This window comes from Trematomus bernacchii, unplaced genomic scaffold (genome assembly GCF_902827165.1).
Source record: "Trematomus bernacchii unplaced genomic scaffold, fTreBer1.1, whole genome shotgun sequence".
Taxonomy (NCBI): Eukaryota; Metazoa; Chordata; class Actinopteri; order Perciformes; family Nototheniidae; genus Trematomus; species Trematomus bernacchii.
This window is the reverse complement of record NW_022987698.1, coordinates 1,183,676-1,201,138: the sequence shown is the minus strand read 5'-3', so window position 1 is coordinate 1,201,138 and position 17,463 is coordinate 1,183,676. Positions and strand designations below refer to the sequence as shown.

Below are 17,463 nucleotides of genomic sequence, written 5' to 3'. Positions count from 1 at the left end.
GGGGGCCAGTTTGCCACATCCCTAAAAATAAGATCATGCCCACAAATGACCACTGTATTCCCGTGACCTTTCAGCTATATTACAATTAGATATAGCTTATGAATAGTATGGCATGTAAAGTATAGGAAGACTTTATTCCAAATTGACGTGAATTTTGGCCATTAAAACAACTGAAAACTAGCTTTAATTCACCCACTTTCAACCAGTAAGAAGAGCACACAACTCCAAAATAGCTTTAAAATAAAATATACATTCTTATTATAGCTGAAAGTGTATTTGTGTATGAATCCATTGTGTAGATTATGAACATTATTTAAAAACAAACATTGTTTTAAAGACCTTGGAACCTGAGCCCAAAACAATCTGATGCGTGAATAAAATTCAAAAATAGTTTTTAGTTTAAGTTTAAGTCGGATTTTGGGGATTTAAGTTGCAACAACACACAAATCATCACAAGTTTACGTTGAAAAAGAGTATTAAGCAGAACTTGTTGATTAATTAACATGTAGACAGTACGTTTTATAATTGTACTAGGCAATGTCTATTAATATGAATGAATGTACTTCCTGAAATTACACCACAACACACACATTATTGCATCAGTCACTTGTCAGTATGAGCTGAGTCCTTTTCAGAAAAGTCAAAAATAAACATTCTGAATACAGCTTTTGTTAATTTACATCAAATACTTCTGCTTCTTTGCTTTGTGAGTGAAGTGGCTTTAATGTTTTTTCCACTAATGTTCCCAGCAGCACACTTCAGACAGTGGGCACAAGGCTTCTGGCATGCAGATGTTTCTGTTGCCAAAGGCATGTGATGACAGCCACTGGCAAAGGTTCAGTGAGAAAAACCAAGTATCACATGCCAACTCGTTGCCAAGTACAGCTGATAGGACGGTGCAGAGCCCGGGGTAAGACCTGAGGCACGATGGCTATGGGAGAAAGAGGCCTCGCACTGACACATAATTAACCAAATGTAACCACCTGTTTTCATACTACTGTGTTGTCAAGTGTTTCTTTCAATAACGTTTTGTTCCTCTCTGAGTTGTTCTTTGCAGAGACACATGAACTGAAGGATCCCTGAGCACATGATGGGGTGAGGTAAGGGCCTGGAAGTGAGATGTTTTCCTGTGCTCGAGTCAGTTCCGCTGTTTGTTTTCCAAGCTTTGCTGACTAATTTCACCATGTCATCAGTTTCTGTGTGTTTAGGGAAAGTGCAGCATGAACGACCCATGTGAAGGAACAAAGGAATGGCTCCGTTTCCCTCCAGTCTCAGCTTGCCTTTGACCTCTGCCTCCTGAGCGTTACATCAGCAGAAGTCAGGGACCGCCAGGAAGCAAAAACAATGGCAGGGAAACTCGAAGCACGCCCTGCCACCTTCGCAGCAATAGTGACTTGTTTAAGAGGGATGGAAGAACTTCATTGGGACAATTTGGTTTGACCTCAATACAAGTTTACTAGTTTACTTTCCCTTGTGTACTTGTACACCTAAACCTCCATTCATGTGGATTACCATTTCGTTTAGATACACAGAAAGTCACCAAACTTTTTTTTAGAGTACTCTTTCAGTTCAATCCACTGTGTTTGATCCCTCTCAGTTGCATGATCCAACTGTGAATCGAGAAAAAACAGGCTACACAAAGCACTGCTGTTTTACTTTAAATAGATTGAATATGTTAAGTGATCCCTGAGAAAAATGTATCTCACTTGTTTATAATTCAAGGCATGTTTAGTTATTTTTAAAGGCTGCTGATCATTTATAATCATTATCTCTCTAAACCAAAGCCACATGGACAAGTTATCCCTTTCATAAAACACACTGTATCCGAGAACACATTGTATGGATCAACAGAGCTGGACAGTGTCACATTCATAAAGTTCATACATTTTAAAGTCTTTACAAGAAGGGGCTCATCCTCATAATACAAGCCGGACTTTAAGCAACACATCAAAGACCACTGGAGGGGAAACACATCAAAGTGACTGACCTCTGGCCCAAAAACACACCCAACCACATTCCACACAATTACAGACACCAGGGAATGCATGCGAAGGAAACCCTACCCAGTTATTGTGGGGATTTGTCTGCTATGCGTGGAAATATGTTTACATTGCTATTAAAATTTGATATTGCGCCAGCTGGCAACAACAGCCTCAACTGGTTTGAGTTAAAAACCTTTAATTATATCTTCAGCCTTTTCGGGAAGTCTAACTGCACAGCAATATCATTAGAGGCAAGAGAGTAAACTTATATGACACAACAAACATATTCAGCAGGAACTCATTTTTGTCAGTACAGGTAAAGATTTCTGCTGCCATCTAGAGTTGGCACATCTTACATGCTACTTAAGTGTAAACTAATTATATTACAAGGTTATATCTCCATATTTGCATAACAAGTAGGCAAAAAAAAAGTGCCTTAGTTGCAAACAGCCGCTTTACAGCTCAGTAAGCACCGACATTTAAAAAGGCAATGAGTAAAAGCTAAAAATAAGTTAGGAGAGATCAGGGTTATACTTACAGCTGTCATGGAAGTGTATGAATAGCCTACTACATTTTTTAATGTGACCACTTGATTGAATGCAATTTTAACTTGTTCATTCACTTTTAGTAAACAAAAATTATTGTACCGAGTACATCATTAGTTTTTCATCATAAAACTGAGCGTTGTTTCTATAGGTAGATAATGACAAGTACAATGGATGACAAGGGGTAGTTTTTGTAATACTGTTTTTGCTGTGAGTTAGATAAGAATCAATACCACTTGAAACAACTCGGCTAAATCCCAGAATGTTGAGATATCTTCTACCCCCTTCTCTCTACCAGACTCACTTTTTATCTCAAGTAAGAAGTTAATGAAACCATGAGGTCAAATGTTGTTTTGTGTAGTTGGACATATCTCAATAATACAATTAGGCCATGACAAACATGATAGAAAGCATATTGACTCCAGATATTCCGCTCAGTAAACCATTTATTCAAGTAATTCCAACTAAGAAATCTGATATTATTTACAGTACATTATGTTCACTAGTGCAGGTCTGAGCTCCGGTTACTGAGACAGACTCAGACATGACAATACAGAACATGACCATATATACAATACATTTCACAATCCTTAATTATTCTACCCTGTAACTACATCCTCAGTCTTTCTGTCACACACATTCCCTCAAACAAACCTAAGTGCACACATGTACACGTACAAAGACACTCACTCTACGTCCCACAGAAGGCATAAAACGTTAAAGCCTTTTCAAATCGAGGATGTTATTCCCTGCAAAGAACTCACAAGAAAAATACAGCTCCATTTGATGTATTGTATAGACTGCCTACATATCAGCTGGGTAGTGGACACACAACCTGTACCAACACTACTTTAGTGGATATCAAAATATTGATTTTGTGAACAGGGCACCATCTGATCTTAGTTGAATAAAAATGTATGACATTTCATTCAATATATCAGTTGGATTTTTCATTTTTCTCTCCAGAGACAACTCGTCTTGAGTGTAATGCTTGAACACTGGGACCAGACTTTGCTCCAAATAGAGAACCTGTGGCTGCACTTCATAGTAGATCAGTCCTGTGCAACTTCACACCTCACAGATGATGATGGGGAAATCTACATGAATACATGGGTGGTCCAGCTTCACCATTCCCTAAAAAATAAAGATAGGACATTCATATTGACAAATCGTTTGAAACATCTTTAACCAGACCATCATTTGTCAAAATGTGGCTTTATCTCACCTGTGGAATCAGATTTTTCTGGATCCTCTTCAACTTGGACTTTTTCCTGCCATTTTTTGTCACAACCGTCTCTTCATAGAATTCATGGGCAAGGTCACCGTCTTCGTCGTAGTACAAAGAACTGCCAACACAGCAAGTACAGATCAGTGTCAAACAGCAAGGGGGAACTTGTCAAGTTAATGTGTAAAAAAACTAAAATACTTTCACTTAAAACCAGTGGCATCCGGCCAAATTTATTGTGCAGATCTTGAGATTCCTACCCCCACTTCCTACTGCTGACTTATGCACCATTTCTTGCTGATACTATGCACTTCCATTTTTTTAAAGACCAGTGGGTAAGATTTAGGGGCATGTATAAACAGAAAAGACAACATAAGCATTCATAACTATGTTTTCATTGGTTTACAATCGCCTGAAACTAAGAATTGTTGTTGTCTCGTTACTTTAGAGCGGTGTCTATAATGTTCCACTGCCATGTTTCTACAGTAGCCCAAAAAACAATAAACCAAACTCTGGCTCAAGAGAGGCTTTTGCCCTTTTTTTTTACTCAGAGAATCTGGTTTACAAGGGTGGTGAGTGTTTTAGTTAGTTGCAATCAGCAACCTTGTTGCTATATGCCACTTAATCCATACACTGGACCTTTAACTATTGATCTTATTTTTAACAGGTTTATTGAGCTCTGCCATCTACTCCCTGTAATTGCCTCACTGTGGAGGAATTAGGCTAAAACAATTAACTACCTACTTCTGAAGCACAATATAACCCACATGCTTCAGTGTGGTCTTAATTCCTTTATTTGGATGAACCAACCATTATCCAATTATTTGTATTTACCTCCTCCTGGTGAAAACAAACGGGGTTGCATTTCTGGAAGCTTTGAGGCGGGTCACAGACTGCTCGGTCCCATCACTGGCTGCCTCCCCTCCAGCTCCATTGCCTGAGAAAGGCCAGACACCTTTGGCTTTGGATCCACTTCCTCCCATTCTCAATGATAAGACATACTTAGTTACCAGTTAAAGCTTTCAATCTGGTTGGTGGCCAGAAGCTCTCAATTCCTTACCAAAGCCAGGATCTGAAAATAAAAAGTGCACATTGATAGAACACATTCCCAGGCAGACTTGACTCTCTCTCCCTGGTGTTGTTTGACGACTTCTTGTGTAGCTCAGCTGCCTACTGTAAAGCACTAAGAGACAGTGAACTAGCATGATATTTGTAGATTAATAGCTGTAATATACAACATGTAACGCAGTAAATACAATTGCTATTTTTACCCTGAAGAAGAAGCCAGTTCAATTCAGAGGCACAATTGAATCAAAGATGATGACACTGTTCCTAATATTACTACGACGAAAGTACTACACAAAACATAAGCAGAGCGTCGAGGAAATGTAACGCTAACGTGATATTGTTACGTTCTGCTAGTTTTACGTGAAGCTAACACTGGGCCATACGACTACTGAACCATAATCCCAAACGGTCAATTATTCATGTTTGTTATATTGCCACATTGACGTATAAACTTTACCGCTATTGTAGATATAATGCACAGTATATGTCTTGATATACGATCAGTGTGGCTAATATTGTGTATAGCTAACTGTAGCTTAGGTTACCCGTTTGTTTAGGTGACTTAGCCTGTTAGCCTGTGCCACTGACGCAGGTTTGCTAAATGATAAATAGCTAGACGGAGCAGCGATGTTTATTAGACAAACACAGCGATTTATCTGCCCTACACAACCAAACACGATTCGTTTTCAATGTCATTCTTTTCTTCAATATCCTACCTTATCGTGTGGTATTAAATCGCCATGTTCTTTCATAATGTTCCCCACCGGCTACGTTGAGCTAGCGTTAGCTGTTTAGGTCGATGAGGAGATCAGCTGATCTGACAGACGGCAGTGAGACCCTTAAAGCGAAGCGTCATTATAAATGTAGTGATGTTATTCTAAATAGTGATCGGATTAAAATTAATTTAAATCTATTTCTACATTTTGAACAGTGTTCAGTTAAGGGACGTTAAATGTGGCACATCATTTCTAGATCTGCACAGCTTTCCACTTTGAATATAGTATTTGTCATATTTTACTAAACTCAGTTTCTTACCCTTTAAATATTTTGTGTCAATATTGTCATTCTTTTTAAATAGTCTTTAAAATAGCTTTTATAACAGAACTATTTTGTTCTCCTTTCTTTTTTTCATTTAATATTTGATTAAATACAAAAACTTGTTTTAACTTGGAAATTCTTTACTGAACGCAGATTGGTCACTACATTTATATTTGTTGCTTCAACATGTAAATATGTGCATAGGCGGATACAATAATAGTGAAAGAAAAAATAGAAGACAAACATTTTCTAGAAGGACAGAAAAAAAGCAAAGACATAGGGAATGACAAACCAGTGAAACACATGTATACCAATGTTCATACAGGATTCCAGTCAACCAGAGTGACACCACTGACATTCATAGTTTCATACAAATGTCCATACATCAGTCAAACTCACAATTTGACATTAAAATAAAAAATAGAGTTGCACCCATCAGGGGTGTCGAGAGGACATGGCAGATTATTGAGCCTGGGTCAAATGAAAATCCAGATACCTTTCAGCAAAAAATTGTATTTACCTCTTTAACTGGATAAATTAAAAATGTCACAATGGATGTTAAGAAGTATGATTGTTTAAGGAGCTGCTTGAGTTTATCTTAACTTAAAATAATGATGTTACCAATTTTATATTCTGGAAAAATAAAAAGGAATGTAACTTCCAGATGCGGGATTATCAGATCAATTACAGCAGAGTTCTTGACTTCAGCACTGCACCTACAAATGTATAATCAACAGATTTTTCTACCTACAAATGACTGAAACTTCATTGACATTTTCTTTAAAGTTTAAGTGACACAGCTGAGGTACACTGGATAATCAGATTTTCCCCAATAGCAAAAGACATGACTGGAAACAACCACTGTCTCATCTGCCAATATCGACTTCTCTCAACTCATTCTCTCAGGCACATCAGGCACATCAGGCTCTCCAGGTGTAAGGCACTTCTCATCTCTCGCATCACTTCACACGCACATTCGCGCTAGCTCTCTCTCAGTCTTGCGCCCTGTCTCACTCTCTCGTTCACCCAAGAGGTGTGTTGAGTTGTATTATCTGGGATCTTTGGATGCAGCGATGACTGGTCATCTTTAGGCCAGCCAAGTGGTGCATGTTAAACCCCGAGCGCAGAGTCGCCTCAACCGGGAGTCGAACCAGCCAGAGCGTCCTGCATCTTAGTGCGGGCCAGAGCGTATCGCTGCACTATCTGCTTCACGTGCTCCTCCTCTTCGCGCCGCAGCATACGCTGGAAGTTCTTCAACTCAGGCATAGAGAAGGCATGCCACTGTAAAGAGAGACACGATGCATTAGTGCGAGTACAGTTTTTAAACTAACCACACTGGTTGAATCCCTTTTTACAAGTTCAGATTATTTAACAAAAATACAATAATTACACCCCACCCCAAGATGTTTTAAGATCCATGGGGCTCTGATGTTACACTCACATTGACTTCTCCAGTTTCATTTTCTTTCAGAACATAGCTGAGGACTTTCTCATTGGGCCCAGCACACAGACGCAGGCGGAGGGGACACTCATTGTCAGACACCTTGCGAATATAAACTGAAAGAGGCAGATCAAAGGGCTACATTTACTAGACAGCGTACCATTTTTGATTTACAATAATTAAATACTGCAGGATTTCAATAGGTAACCCTTTTGAAAACAGCAGAAGTACCTTGGTCATGGCGCTCGCTGCGTTCAAACAGGGCAAACTTGCCAGGATGGTCAACCACAGTAAACTTTTTCAACAAAGCCTCGATGACCTCCCGAGCAGAAGTGCGTGAGCTAATGTGCAGGTGCTTGGAAGCATCCTTTGGCAGGTAGAACGACGTGCGGCGTTTCACCCCACTAGCCTTCCTCGCTCCAGCATCGGAACCCCCTTTCTTTGGAGGTGTAACTGACACAGGTCGCGCCAACTTGAACTGCACCTTTATGAAGCCCGTGTAGGAACCATCCTTGTTCTGTTAAGAAAAATGAAAATGTTACACTAAAGAAAAAACCCATTTAGAGTGAAATTCATTGATATGCTGTGTCTCAACGCCCCTTACCATGTTCATGAACAGATTGCTGTTGATTTGAGCGTTGTATTCCTTCACCTTCTGCTGAAAATCTGTAGTCGTCAATTCTTGCTTTCCCCATTCAATCTGTTCATCCTGGAGAGGACAGTGAGGAGTTACAGTGTTAAACCACCAGGTGTCAGTGCTGACCATCCAAACCACAACAGGACAGAGGAAAGACTCCAGCGTTACACAATACACGTGAACAGAAATGGACACTTAAAATGGCCATTGCACAACTGTTAAATAAAAAATGTGATGCCCTTTAAAAATTTGAGAAATTACTGATAACTTACACAAGTGTTAACTTAAGTGTTGCTGGCCATTGTTAACATTGAAAAACTCTCTTTACAACATGCTACTGTTGCATAAAAAATTGTATGTTTGTATCCAGGAATTGTGAATGGTGTTCTTGTTACATGAAGCCAGGGCAGGTTATACAAGGTTAGAAGGTGTGGCTCTATTATGTGAAAGCAAAATGGGTGTGATCCAAATTCGGTTTAAGACAAGTTGTTCTATCCAAAATGTGGCTGAACGTTGTTTTGAAGGGGAATAAAAACAGACACACTTTAGTAAAAGGTGTTCATTGACTTTGTCAGGTCCCCGTTATTTCTAAGAGGGAACACCAGTTGCATCAGACTCTCAACTTCCTGTCAACGTAGCAAAGGCAAAAACGATGATGTCAGCTCTGCTCAATCCTGTTGGACTGCTCCAATTCGTTGGTCTATAGGGCTGGAGAAAGGAGGGGTAGGTTCAACTTGCAGCTGTTTGCAATGTCTGTGAACAACGGTTCAGCATTGCATTCCTCGACTTGGTATTCATGTAAAAATAGCCTCCACTCTCCGACTCACACAAGGGGGAGAGACAAAGCCCTCCCTTGTTTTAAAGGCACATCCTGTGAAGTCAGCTGCCTCATCAACCGCACAATTGCAGTCATGTTTCAGTCATGCACATTTGGCCTTAGCATACATGACCGTTGTACTGACCAATTGGTATTTCCTGTGTGGGAGGGAAATTCTACAGAATTGATGCAACACACATTAATTTTCCATAATGTACTCATTGCACTAAAATAATCATTTATGTATAAATGTGGAATTTGTTTTTACAAAACAAATAGTGAAAATGTATCTCAGGCCACCCTGCGCCCCATCTCATTTTGTGACCCAGGATTGTCTAATGTAAAACCAACCACAGTTGCAAGCTGTTACAGGGATGGGTAGCTTTTAAATCAACGTCAAGTAGAAAAAGATCAATAGGAGCAATCCTTAGGCAGATTGAAAGGCTGTGGAGTTAATATACTGCTGTTAACAAGTCAATAAATCAATTAGGGCCATGTTGAACCTTCCAATATGGTAACAGTAGGAGGAAAAGCACGCACAAACTGTCTCTACATGCCCACGAAAGGAGTGTCATCTCAAAACAAGAGTTGTCAGTGCCAACAACATTAAAACAAAAATGGCTTCTGTACAGACAGAACATTGTGAATGTCACTGAGTTTTGCAATAAACAACATCTGTTCCTCAATAAAGAAAGCTGATAGTGGGTGCGGGGGACAACATTCCAAAACAACACATGACTCATATGCAGTTGAGAAATAAGTATGAAAAACCTGAATAGTCAATGAATGGTGGGTATCAGGCTGGAAACTTGAGTAGCCGGTCTGCGTCACTAAACATGACATTTGGGTTGTTCTCAGTATGAGTTCAAATGTGGGTCTGTGCATCACAGAACCAAATGCAATAATTGTTGTTGTTTTTTTGGGCATGTTAAGCCTAAAACAGCAACTTATTTTTCCTTATTCCCAGTGCTGACATTTATTATAGGTTCCCACAATACAAGGCTTTCTCAAAACTGGAGAAACCAGAACTCCACCCTAGGCAAGCATCAGTCTGCTGGGGTGCCCTTTAGCAAAACAAAGTCGCAGATTTGACCCATAAAAGTATGAGAACAGTTATACATTTAAAATAAACAAAAATAGCTAGAAATAGAGAAGCAATATAAAATAACGCGAGAGTAGATATGGAGAACCACCCATCACCCATCCCTTTGGTCTCACTTCCCCTTTAACATTAAGAGTTTTTATTCAAGCCTAAACCTTTTTTTCTTGTCGAATTGTTGTCTATTTCTCACCTGCTTTACTTTAGCAGTAACGTTAGCTTTCCGGGTATTGGGGAAGAAGGATGTCTTGGCGGTGAAGTACTGCTCAAACTCGGAGTTGGGCTCCTCGTCGCTGCAGTAGCCACTGCTGGTGGAGCTGCCCCAGGTCATCTCGAAGGAGGGGGACTTTTCTGTGTCGCTGGCCGCGTTTGACATGCTGACTACCGGTACAAACTTTAACACTAGAGGCAATGACAGGAAGATACGACGACTTAAAGGTGGTTAATTAAATAACTTTGGTCGCAGTAAGCTTAATACAAAACCTTTGCTGAACAGTAGTCTGGCTGAAACAACGGCAAAGAACCAACTAACGAAAACCGTCCACACTAATCTCTCGGAGGAGGAAATCTCTCTGTAGCGTCTTGATAACAACAGTCAACTCGAAAAAAAATATCGACTTTTGTTTAACTCTTACTTCAACCGGGCCACGTTTCCACTGTACAAACCCTGTCTGTGTGAAACAGGATGTGTATTCAGGCCCCCGCCCAACATGCCTCGCTTCCTTCCCCCCCGCCGAAGCCCCACCCAACCAGGGCCGTTCAGTTGAGATTGGAAAATACACAAAATCCCCACAGCCGGTCGCGATTGGCCGGCCATGGGAAATGGAAATGCCACCCGCACCCCCCTCTGTTTGCCGCTTCCCTCTCCCACGCTGCTGCTCCCCGCTGAAAATGTAATGTGATGACCTATACATTTTATCTGTGGTGATGACAGTCAATGTAGGTCTGGTCACAAAGACAGAGAGACACCATGTGAATCCTATTATTCACGTCATATGATAATGTCTGCTTTAGATAGGCCTATTGTATACAGAGAAGAAGCACTAAAAGTCCTGTATTAAAATGTTACTCAAGTAAAAGTACAAAAGTATTAGCTTCAAAATGTAACAAAAGAAAAAGTAATCATAATTCAAGTTGGCTCATTTTAGAATAATATATATAGGCTATGTTTTATAATTATTGATGCATTTACTGTGTTATCAAAGGTGCAGCTAGTTTGTATACTGCAGGGTAGCTTGTGAATTTTACTCCAGATGTAATACAAGTCTTATTTAAGTGTTATTTATATTTTACATCATTAATACAAATCCGCAAAGTCACTTAAGCTGTTTAATCAATGTAGTGGAGTAAAAGTACACCATTTATTTAGTGGGTTAGAAGTACAAAGTAGCAAAACATGGAAATACTCAGTAAAGAACAAGTCCCCCAAAATTGTAATTAAAGGTAGGGTAGGTAATTCACTTCAGAAACATTTTTTGTTATATTCCATGGAATGCTCTTAACATCCCGATAGCAATGAATACATTAAATGCTTTGACAATAAATATATACAAATATTTCATCTGTGGAAGCTGTGGCGCTGTAAAAAGCAAGTCCAATTATCTGCCTCGGCCCACGGCAGATAATTGGATGGCCTACCTGCCTGTCAACTTATCTCGTGCCCTCATTGGTCATGTGCGCGGTGATGTGCGCGGTCATGTGCGCGTTCGTGTGTGTTGGGGGAGGGGCTCTGTAAGGAAGTCTGAAGGAAGGGGCAGATTTTTTTCGGTTGTGTACTTTCAAATTCTAGCTTACTCAAGCTGGTTTCTCCATTCTTACCTACCCTACCTTAGAACAGTACTTGAGCAAATCTACTTAGTTAATTTACACCACTGGTTAGTTATCTGGCACTAGCATCACATTTTAATAATATAACACTAATGCCATTCCTAACTTTATTATATTTATTATATATTTTATATATATTATTAACAAGTTCTACTAATTTCACTCTTCTTCTCCCACACTTTTTAGTGGGAGACTGTGACTTTATAGGTTTAATATGGAAGATATATGGCCAGTATTTTACTTTAACATTATCAACAGTATGTGAAGCCTCCAAGTTAAACTGTTGATGTTTTGTCGAGATCTATGTCTATGTATTGTGTTGCAGAGGAATCTACTGAAATGAATCACATTCATTTATATGGGTTTGATATCTTCAGTAGCATACAAAATCAAAGTAGCAAAGGTCAATATATCCAATATCTTTTAAAACAATGTATTCTACGATCTCCATAATGCAATTCAATAGGATATAACATTATGACAATAATTAAAATGTGTTAGTGGGAGACCTGATTAAGGACATTAAGCATTGATCCACAAAATGATCATGTACCTGCATGTAGACATGATAAGTCTCACTTCAATCAAGATTTTGTGTTACAGCAATCTTCATGTTCCAGAGAATTCCATCAAAATAATACATTTAGCGACTGTAGCGTTCAGATTTTAAATGTAGGTAAGGGATCTCTGGTGTCAGAACGTTACTCAAAAGAAAATACGTTGACTGAATGTATTGCATTGTAAAATCTTTGTAAACCTTCGGGGGTTTGATACTATATTATGAATAAAAGTGAAGAAAGGTATAGCTTTGTAGTGGCTATCTGGCTCTGGAAAACTATAATCAGAAATGTTAATTAAACATTCAAATGAACTGCATTTAAAGTTGAGATAAACTGCTTTTTCCAGTAGCTATGATTTTGAAAATGCTAAACAATCCTTCATTCAAGTTGAAACACCAAAAAAAAAAAAAAAACAAGGACACATATAGGGAAGAATTTTGTAAAATATCCTCAATATTTGTTTCTCACTCGCTGAGGAGTTGGTCATATCTTTTTGTCTCTCAGTACGTTTTGGCTAATGTGTGTAGGCAGGAAACACTTTGGAGCCTCCTAGTGTGAAGTCCACATATGTGGGATTCTACACCCAGAAATCCTTCAGCTGTTGCTCTTACATTGTATTCTGACTGAACCAAAGGTAGAGAAAGTCCTTCTTAGTTGCTCTTTATGATGTTTCTTCCATTTTCTATTCATTTGTTTTTTGCATGCTGTATATGTTGTAAACCGCTCTGAGACGTTTCTAGCTTGTGACATGGGGACTTGATTGATTGACAGGTGTTACCAATACCAATAATTATGGCTCTGGTTCTTTCCACTTAGTTAGTTTTTTCCCTGCTTTGTAAAGTCAAACGTTCTGCTGTGTTAAACGCCTGTGCAAAAGCACCATGAACATATCCAGCCATGTCTACGTACTGTAAATACTCTGCTGAACAGTTTTCTGAAGAATGTACATTCCAGTCATCCTTTGATAAGCAGCATGAGTTTGATAGAGAGGGAATAAATCCTGTTACTAAGAGACCAAGCCCTACTACCTTGAAAAAGTACTAGTTCGTTGTAGCCTTGATTCCTCTTTTTGTTAATAACACTGTAGTGCAGAAAGCACAGTAAGGAGTGTTCTGTACAGCAGCCATTTAATTCTAATTTATGTCTGTTTATCTGGATAGGGTTTATTTAATTATTTTATGTACTTGTTATGACCCTATACAAAACTAGCAAGGACATGAACACTTACAACAAAAATGAACAGATTGTATAATATATCATACTCAAGAAGGTTGGCTGATTTACACGATTTAACTTTGTTGTTGAGTTTGTTTTCTTAAATGTATGAAACAGTTGGTGTAACAACATGCTCATGGACTGAAAACAGATGTTTTACAGCAGTTACTTAATACACTGAACCAGATCTTACAAAGGGTGGGACCTGTTACTTCCCCATATTGCAGTTTGTGGAACTAGATCAACCGTGGGTCTTTATTGCCAACTGAAATGGTTCCCATTTTTGGTAATTTAAAGTGTTTTGTTCCCTAAAGCAGTCCAGCATAATTACCGAGTAGCACATCATGTGAAATGCAAAGTAGATGCTTGTATTGGCCAAACTAATTTGTCTCATTTTTAATGGTAACCAGTGGCACAATATGGTAATATCTTCAAGTTATGTTAAGGATGTTCTAAAAAGCACGTAAAGAGTGTCTAATACCACTTTTTATTGTGAGCAAGACTGAAGATATTAGAGAATACTAAGACAGACATAGTGCCAAGTACAACATTCCTTACCACATTTGTGTCTGTTTCTATGGTGTGCTCCACCACACATGCGTGTTCAGCCACAGAGCCTCGGTCCCAGCTGCAGTCCAACCGGATCCCATCACGACAGCGGTGGTGGCATGTGAATCTACAATCTGTAATGCAGAAAAACAGAGTTTAGACAAATACTGATGATGACATCCTCAATGGTAAACAGGCATGTGATATTATTGGAGAGTGCAATTCTCTATGGCTGATGTTCTCCTCTGGCTATTTCTAGTCGTTGCAGTTACCATGCATTTAGTTGATGTTGTTGGACATGTGTAAATTGAAATGGTGGTATTGAACTGGAATTCTTTATATTGAGAGGTGTTCATTAGGGTGCAGAATATTGCAAACCCGTCTGAATAAAATGCCGCTCAGGTAAACACCACCTTATTTATACTATGGCCTTAATGATGAATATACTGTTTAATTGAAATGACAAATGATTAAAGTAAAATGTATGGTATAGCAGATTGCATTTGTCATTTTAATATCCATTGTATGCTATAGATGTAATGAAAATCATACAAAATGCAAGTACGCCCTTTCAAAGAGCAATAAACGTTTTATTCTTAAGAATAATTAGACATTGGAATCAAGCGATTTACTTTAAAATATCCTAAATAAATAAAACATAAATAAAGTAAACAACACATTTGGAACAATAAATTGATTACTTGGCCCTGTTCACACACATTTGTAATGTCTGCTCAATGACCCTGCTGTATTTCTGCCGTCATATTGGTTAAAATGTTGGGGATAATATTATAAAACAAACACGCATGTAAACACAGCCAGCAATATTGAGGTCAGCAAAAATGATGGAGGTCATATCCTTAAATCGTGCAACAAATGTATAATCTTATTATCATGAAAGGCCTACCGGGTGGTCATGGTCATCGGCCTGTGTTTATGTCAACACTTCATTGTTTGTGGTTTCATATTTAGATTCCTGTAAAGAGGTATTATTTTCCTGCTCACTGAATGTTCTACACAAACCACAGATACATTTCAGTGGGTTTCAGTTGATGAAAAGGAAGTCCAGTAATATTGCAACTCAAAGATGAGCCTTAAGCAAGAAGATCATCAGAGTCGGAGCCTGGGTAATGATCACACCACCAAAACCACTTTCACAATTGCATGCCTTTTTTGATACTGTTAGAACAACAACATAGAACATCATGTGTGGCAAACCAAGCGGACAAAGTAATGATTTATACAGTGTTATTTTTGGCCTGCACCTACATTGGTGGCTAGATTGTTCTCTGCATAACCAAATATCCTCTCTCACTCTCAGTCTTGCTTTCTTTTCTGATCATGCATATGCACAGAGGAAATCACACAGCCTACTCACTGACACACCGCAGGCTCTGCTTGTACAGGCCCCAGATGAAGTCTCCACACAGGTCGCACCATGTGGGCTGAGCGTGGCTGCAGGGCTGGAAGTTGTGTCCCTCTCCGTTCTCTTCAGTGAGATCGGGGTCCTGGGTGCTGCTCAGGACTCTGATGATGCCCGCCCGGCTCAGCAGGTCTGGTACCTTGCTCGGACTGATCCTCAGGGCGTTGGCTCTCTCCAGGCGTGGAGGCGAGCAGGGCGTGTGAGCGCCGTGTGTCAGCTCTATCCTCTCTCTGTCCGGCCTCAGGTCACGGAGCTCGATTAGCTCCCCCCACGACATAGTGTCCCCTCAGAGCCTGGCTTCCTCCATTATCACTGAGAAGAAGAAAAACACATATAACACGCAGATACCTTCCAACGACTATCCGAGGCTCCATTTCAAACAATGTGATCGTCTCTTTCACTATGACTAAGTCACAGAAAACTTGACTGTTAAACTTGTGGTTGTTTTTTTGGTGAGGGATAAAATGTTTAAAAAAAAATCAAAACTAGTAGAAGCATTCAGATCCTGTTCCTTAAGTTGTACCCCATTAATACTTAATGATGTAAACTGCACTCAAATGTTACTTTATTTAAAATACAGAAATATGATCAGCTAAATGTATGGAGTTAGGGTTAGTACTCATTATGCAGCAGTATGGCATATGTTACACTTACATACATAAATACATAACTACATTCTCACACACACACACACACACACACACACACACACACACACACACACACACACACACACACACACACACACACACACACACACACATACATCAGGATGTATTATTGGACTATTATTACTAATGCTTTGACATGCTTTAATTGTATTGTTATAGCCAGTTAATAGGGAGGTGTCTTATTTGCACTGGGACATTTATGACAAACATCATACATTATGAACTGATCATAGTTTCTAAAATGTAGAAGGCTGCAAGTAGTAGCCTACAGGAGTAAATATACACCAAATCTGATTGATTGTCAATTAGGCAGTAGGCTACTATTACACAATGTTTTTTTTAGTTTGGATATTTTTGTCTAGGCTACAGTAGAATTTAGACATTTTATTTAACATTTAAACATTGTGTATGATTGTTACGTTCCCTCCCTTGGTAAACATGTTTTCTAGATGACATTGTTTTGTCATAAACACTATTTGTAACAAGGCTAATTATATAACATGTCACATACATACAGTACATGCACAACATATTCTGCTTACCTAGGATATAAAGCAGAGTACAAAAGTAGCAACAATAGCCTAGCTAAAACTTTAGCATGTTTTTCGTTAGGCTACGTTTTACAAAACGAAATAATTAATACAACACATTTACTGTACACGAGGGCTCTGAGGAGGAAAGTCCCAAACCAGTCCACACGCTTGGTAAATTACAGAAATAACTTAAGAGAACATTAAAATATGAAGTCCAACTTACCAAAACAGGGGGAAAAACAGCCCTGTTGCAGCCGCTTTGTCTCAAAACTTTCTTCCATCCGAAGAGAAAAACTTTCCGCAGAAATGTTCTCAGGGTTTCCAAGTAACGGAGGTGTGCAGCCGCGGCTACATCTCTGGAAATAATCTCTCATCCCCGGCTGTTAGCGAGCGACACAGATCAGCTCTCCTTCACATCAGAGAAACCGCTGAGTCTGAGCACTTCTGAAGACAATAACCATCTTATGAACAGAGAAGCAGTTTATCATGAAAAACTGAGAGTAAGATGAGAGTTGAGCTGCTCAGACATCCGGAATGGTTTCACATAGGGGGTGCTTCTGAGTCCGGAGCACAGCTGAGACAGTGGGCGTGCAGATCCTCCCCCCCCCCCAACTGTGATAGATCTGTGTCTCATTTACCACAGCAGTAAAACTTGTGCTGGAGGAAGTACTTAGATCTTTACATACTTGAGGCTAAATCTAATCTGTTCCAAGTAAATCAAATGTCCTGCATTCAAAATCTTATTAAAGTAGAAGTACAGTATGCTCAGTATCAGCATCAAATATATAGGCTACTTAAAAAGTGAAAGGGACAAAAAGTACTCATGGAGAAGG

The 17,463-nt window shown here is 39.2% G+C and overlaps 2 protein-coding genes across 3 annotated transcripts; both read right to left on the bottom strand.

Annotated features, from left to right (window-relative positions):
- Positions 1-2,955: 2,955 nt before the first annotated feature.
- Positions 2,956-5,715, bottom strand: tusc2a (tumor suppressor 2, mitochondrial calcium regulator a). Its single transcript, XM_034139563.1, has 4 exons — positions 5,537-5,715; positions 4,587-4,824; positions 3,753-3,873; positions 2,956-3,661 (listed from the first exon to the last, which is right to left on the bottom strand). The coding sequence occupies exons 2-4, from the start codon at positions 4,733-4,735 to the stop codon at positions 3,596-3,598; spliced, it is 336 nt and encodes a 111-aa protein (XP_033995454.1). The 5' UTR covers positions 4,736-4,824; positions 5,537-5,715; the 3' UTR covers positions 2,956-3,595.
- A 265-nt stretch (positions 5,716-5,980) lies between these two features.
- Positions 5,981-17,176, bottom strand: LOC117489962 (ras association domain-containing protein 1-like). Of its 2 annotated transcripts, XM_034139561.1 has the most exons (7): positions 16,854-17,176; positions 15,382-15,738; positions 14,013-14,137; positions 7,904-8,008; positions 7,531-7,816; positions 7,300-7,415; positions 5,981-7,139 (listed from the first exon to the last, which is right to left on the bottom strand). In XM_034139561.1, the coding sequence occupies exons 2-7, from the start codon at positions 15,701-15,703 to the stop codon at positions 6,993-6,995; spliced, it is 1,101 nt and encodes a 366-aa protein (XP_033995452.1). In that variant the 5' UTR covers positions 15,704-15,738; positions 16,854-17,176; the 3' UTR covers positions 5,981-6,992. The 2 variants fall into 2 exon arrangements, with proteins under 2 accessions (XP_033995452.1, XP_033995453.1); XM_034139562.1 differs by lacking the exons at positions 14,013-14,137; positions 15,382-15,738; positions 16,854-17,176 and adding an exon at positions 10,046-10,543.
- Between the last annotated feature and the right edge of the window lie 287 nt (positions 17,177-17,463).

What these genes read in the sequence shown, in the direction of transcription:
- LOC117489962 (XM_034139561.1), bottom strand. Translation starts at nt 15,703, where the DNA reads ATGTCGTGGGGGGAGCTAATCGAGCTCCGTGACCTGAGGCCGGACAGA. An exon ending in TAGAAACAGACACAAATGTG is followed by an intron (nt 8,009 to 14,012) that starts GTAAGGAATGTT and finishes TGTCCTCTCCAG; the next exon opens with GATGAACAGATTGAATGGGG. An exon ending in ATGAAACTGGAGAAGTCAAT is followed by an intron (nt 7,140 to 7,299) that starts GTGAGTGTAACA and finishes CTCTCTTTACAG; the next exon opens with TGGCATGCCTTCTCTATGCC.
- tusc2a (XM_034139563.1), bottom strand. Translation starts at nt 4,735, where the DNA reads ATGGGAGGAAGTGGATCCAAAGCCAAAGGTGTCTGGCCTTTCTCAGGC. An exon ending in TTTGTTTTCACCAGGAGGAG is followed by an intron (nt 3,874 to 4,586) that starts GTAAATACAAAT and finishes CTGTGTTGGCAG; the next exon opens with TTCTTTGTACTACGACGAAG. An exon ending in AGAAAAATCTGATTCCACAG is followed by an intron (nt 3,662 to 3,752) that starts GTGAGATAAAGC and finishes TTTATTTTTTAG; the next exon opens with GGAATGGTGAAGCTGGACCA.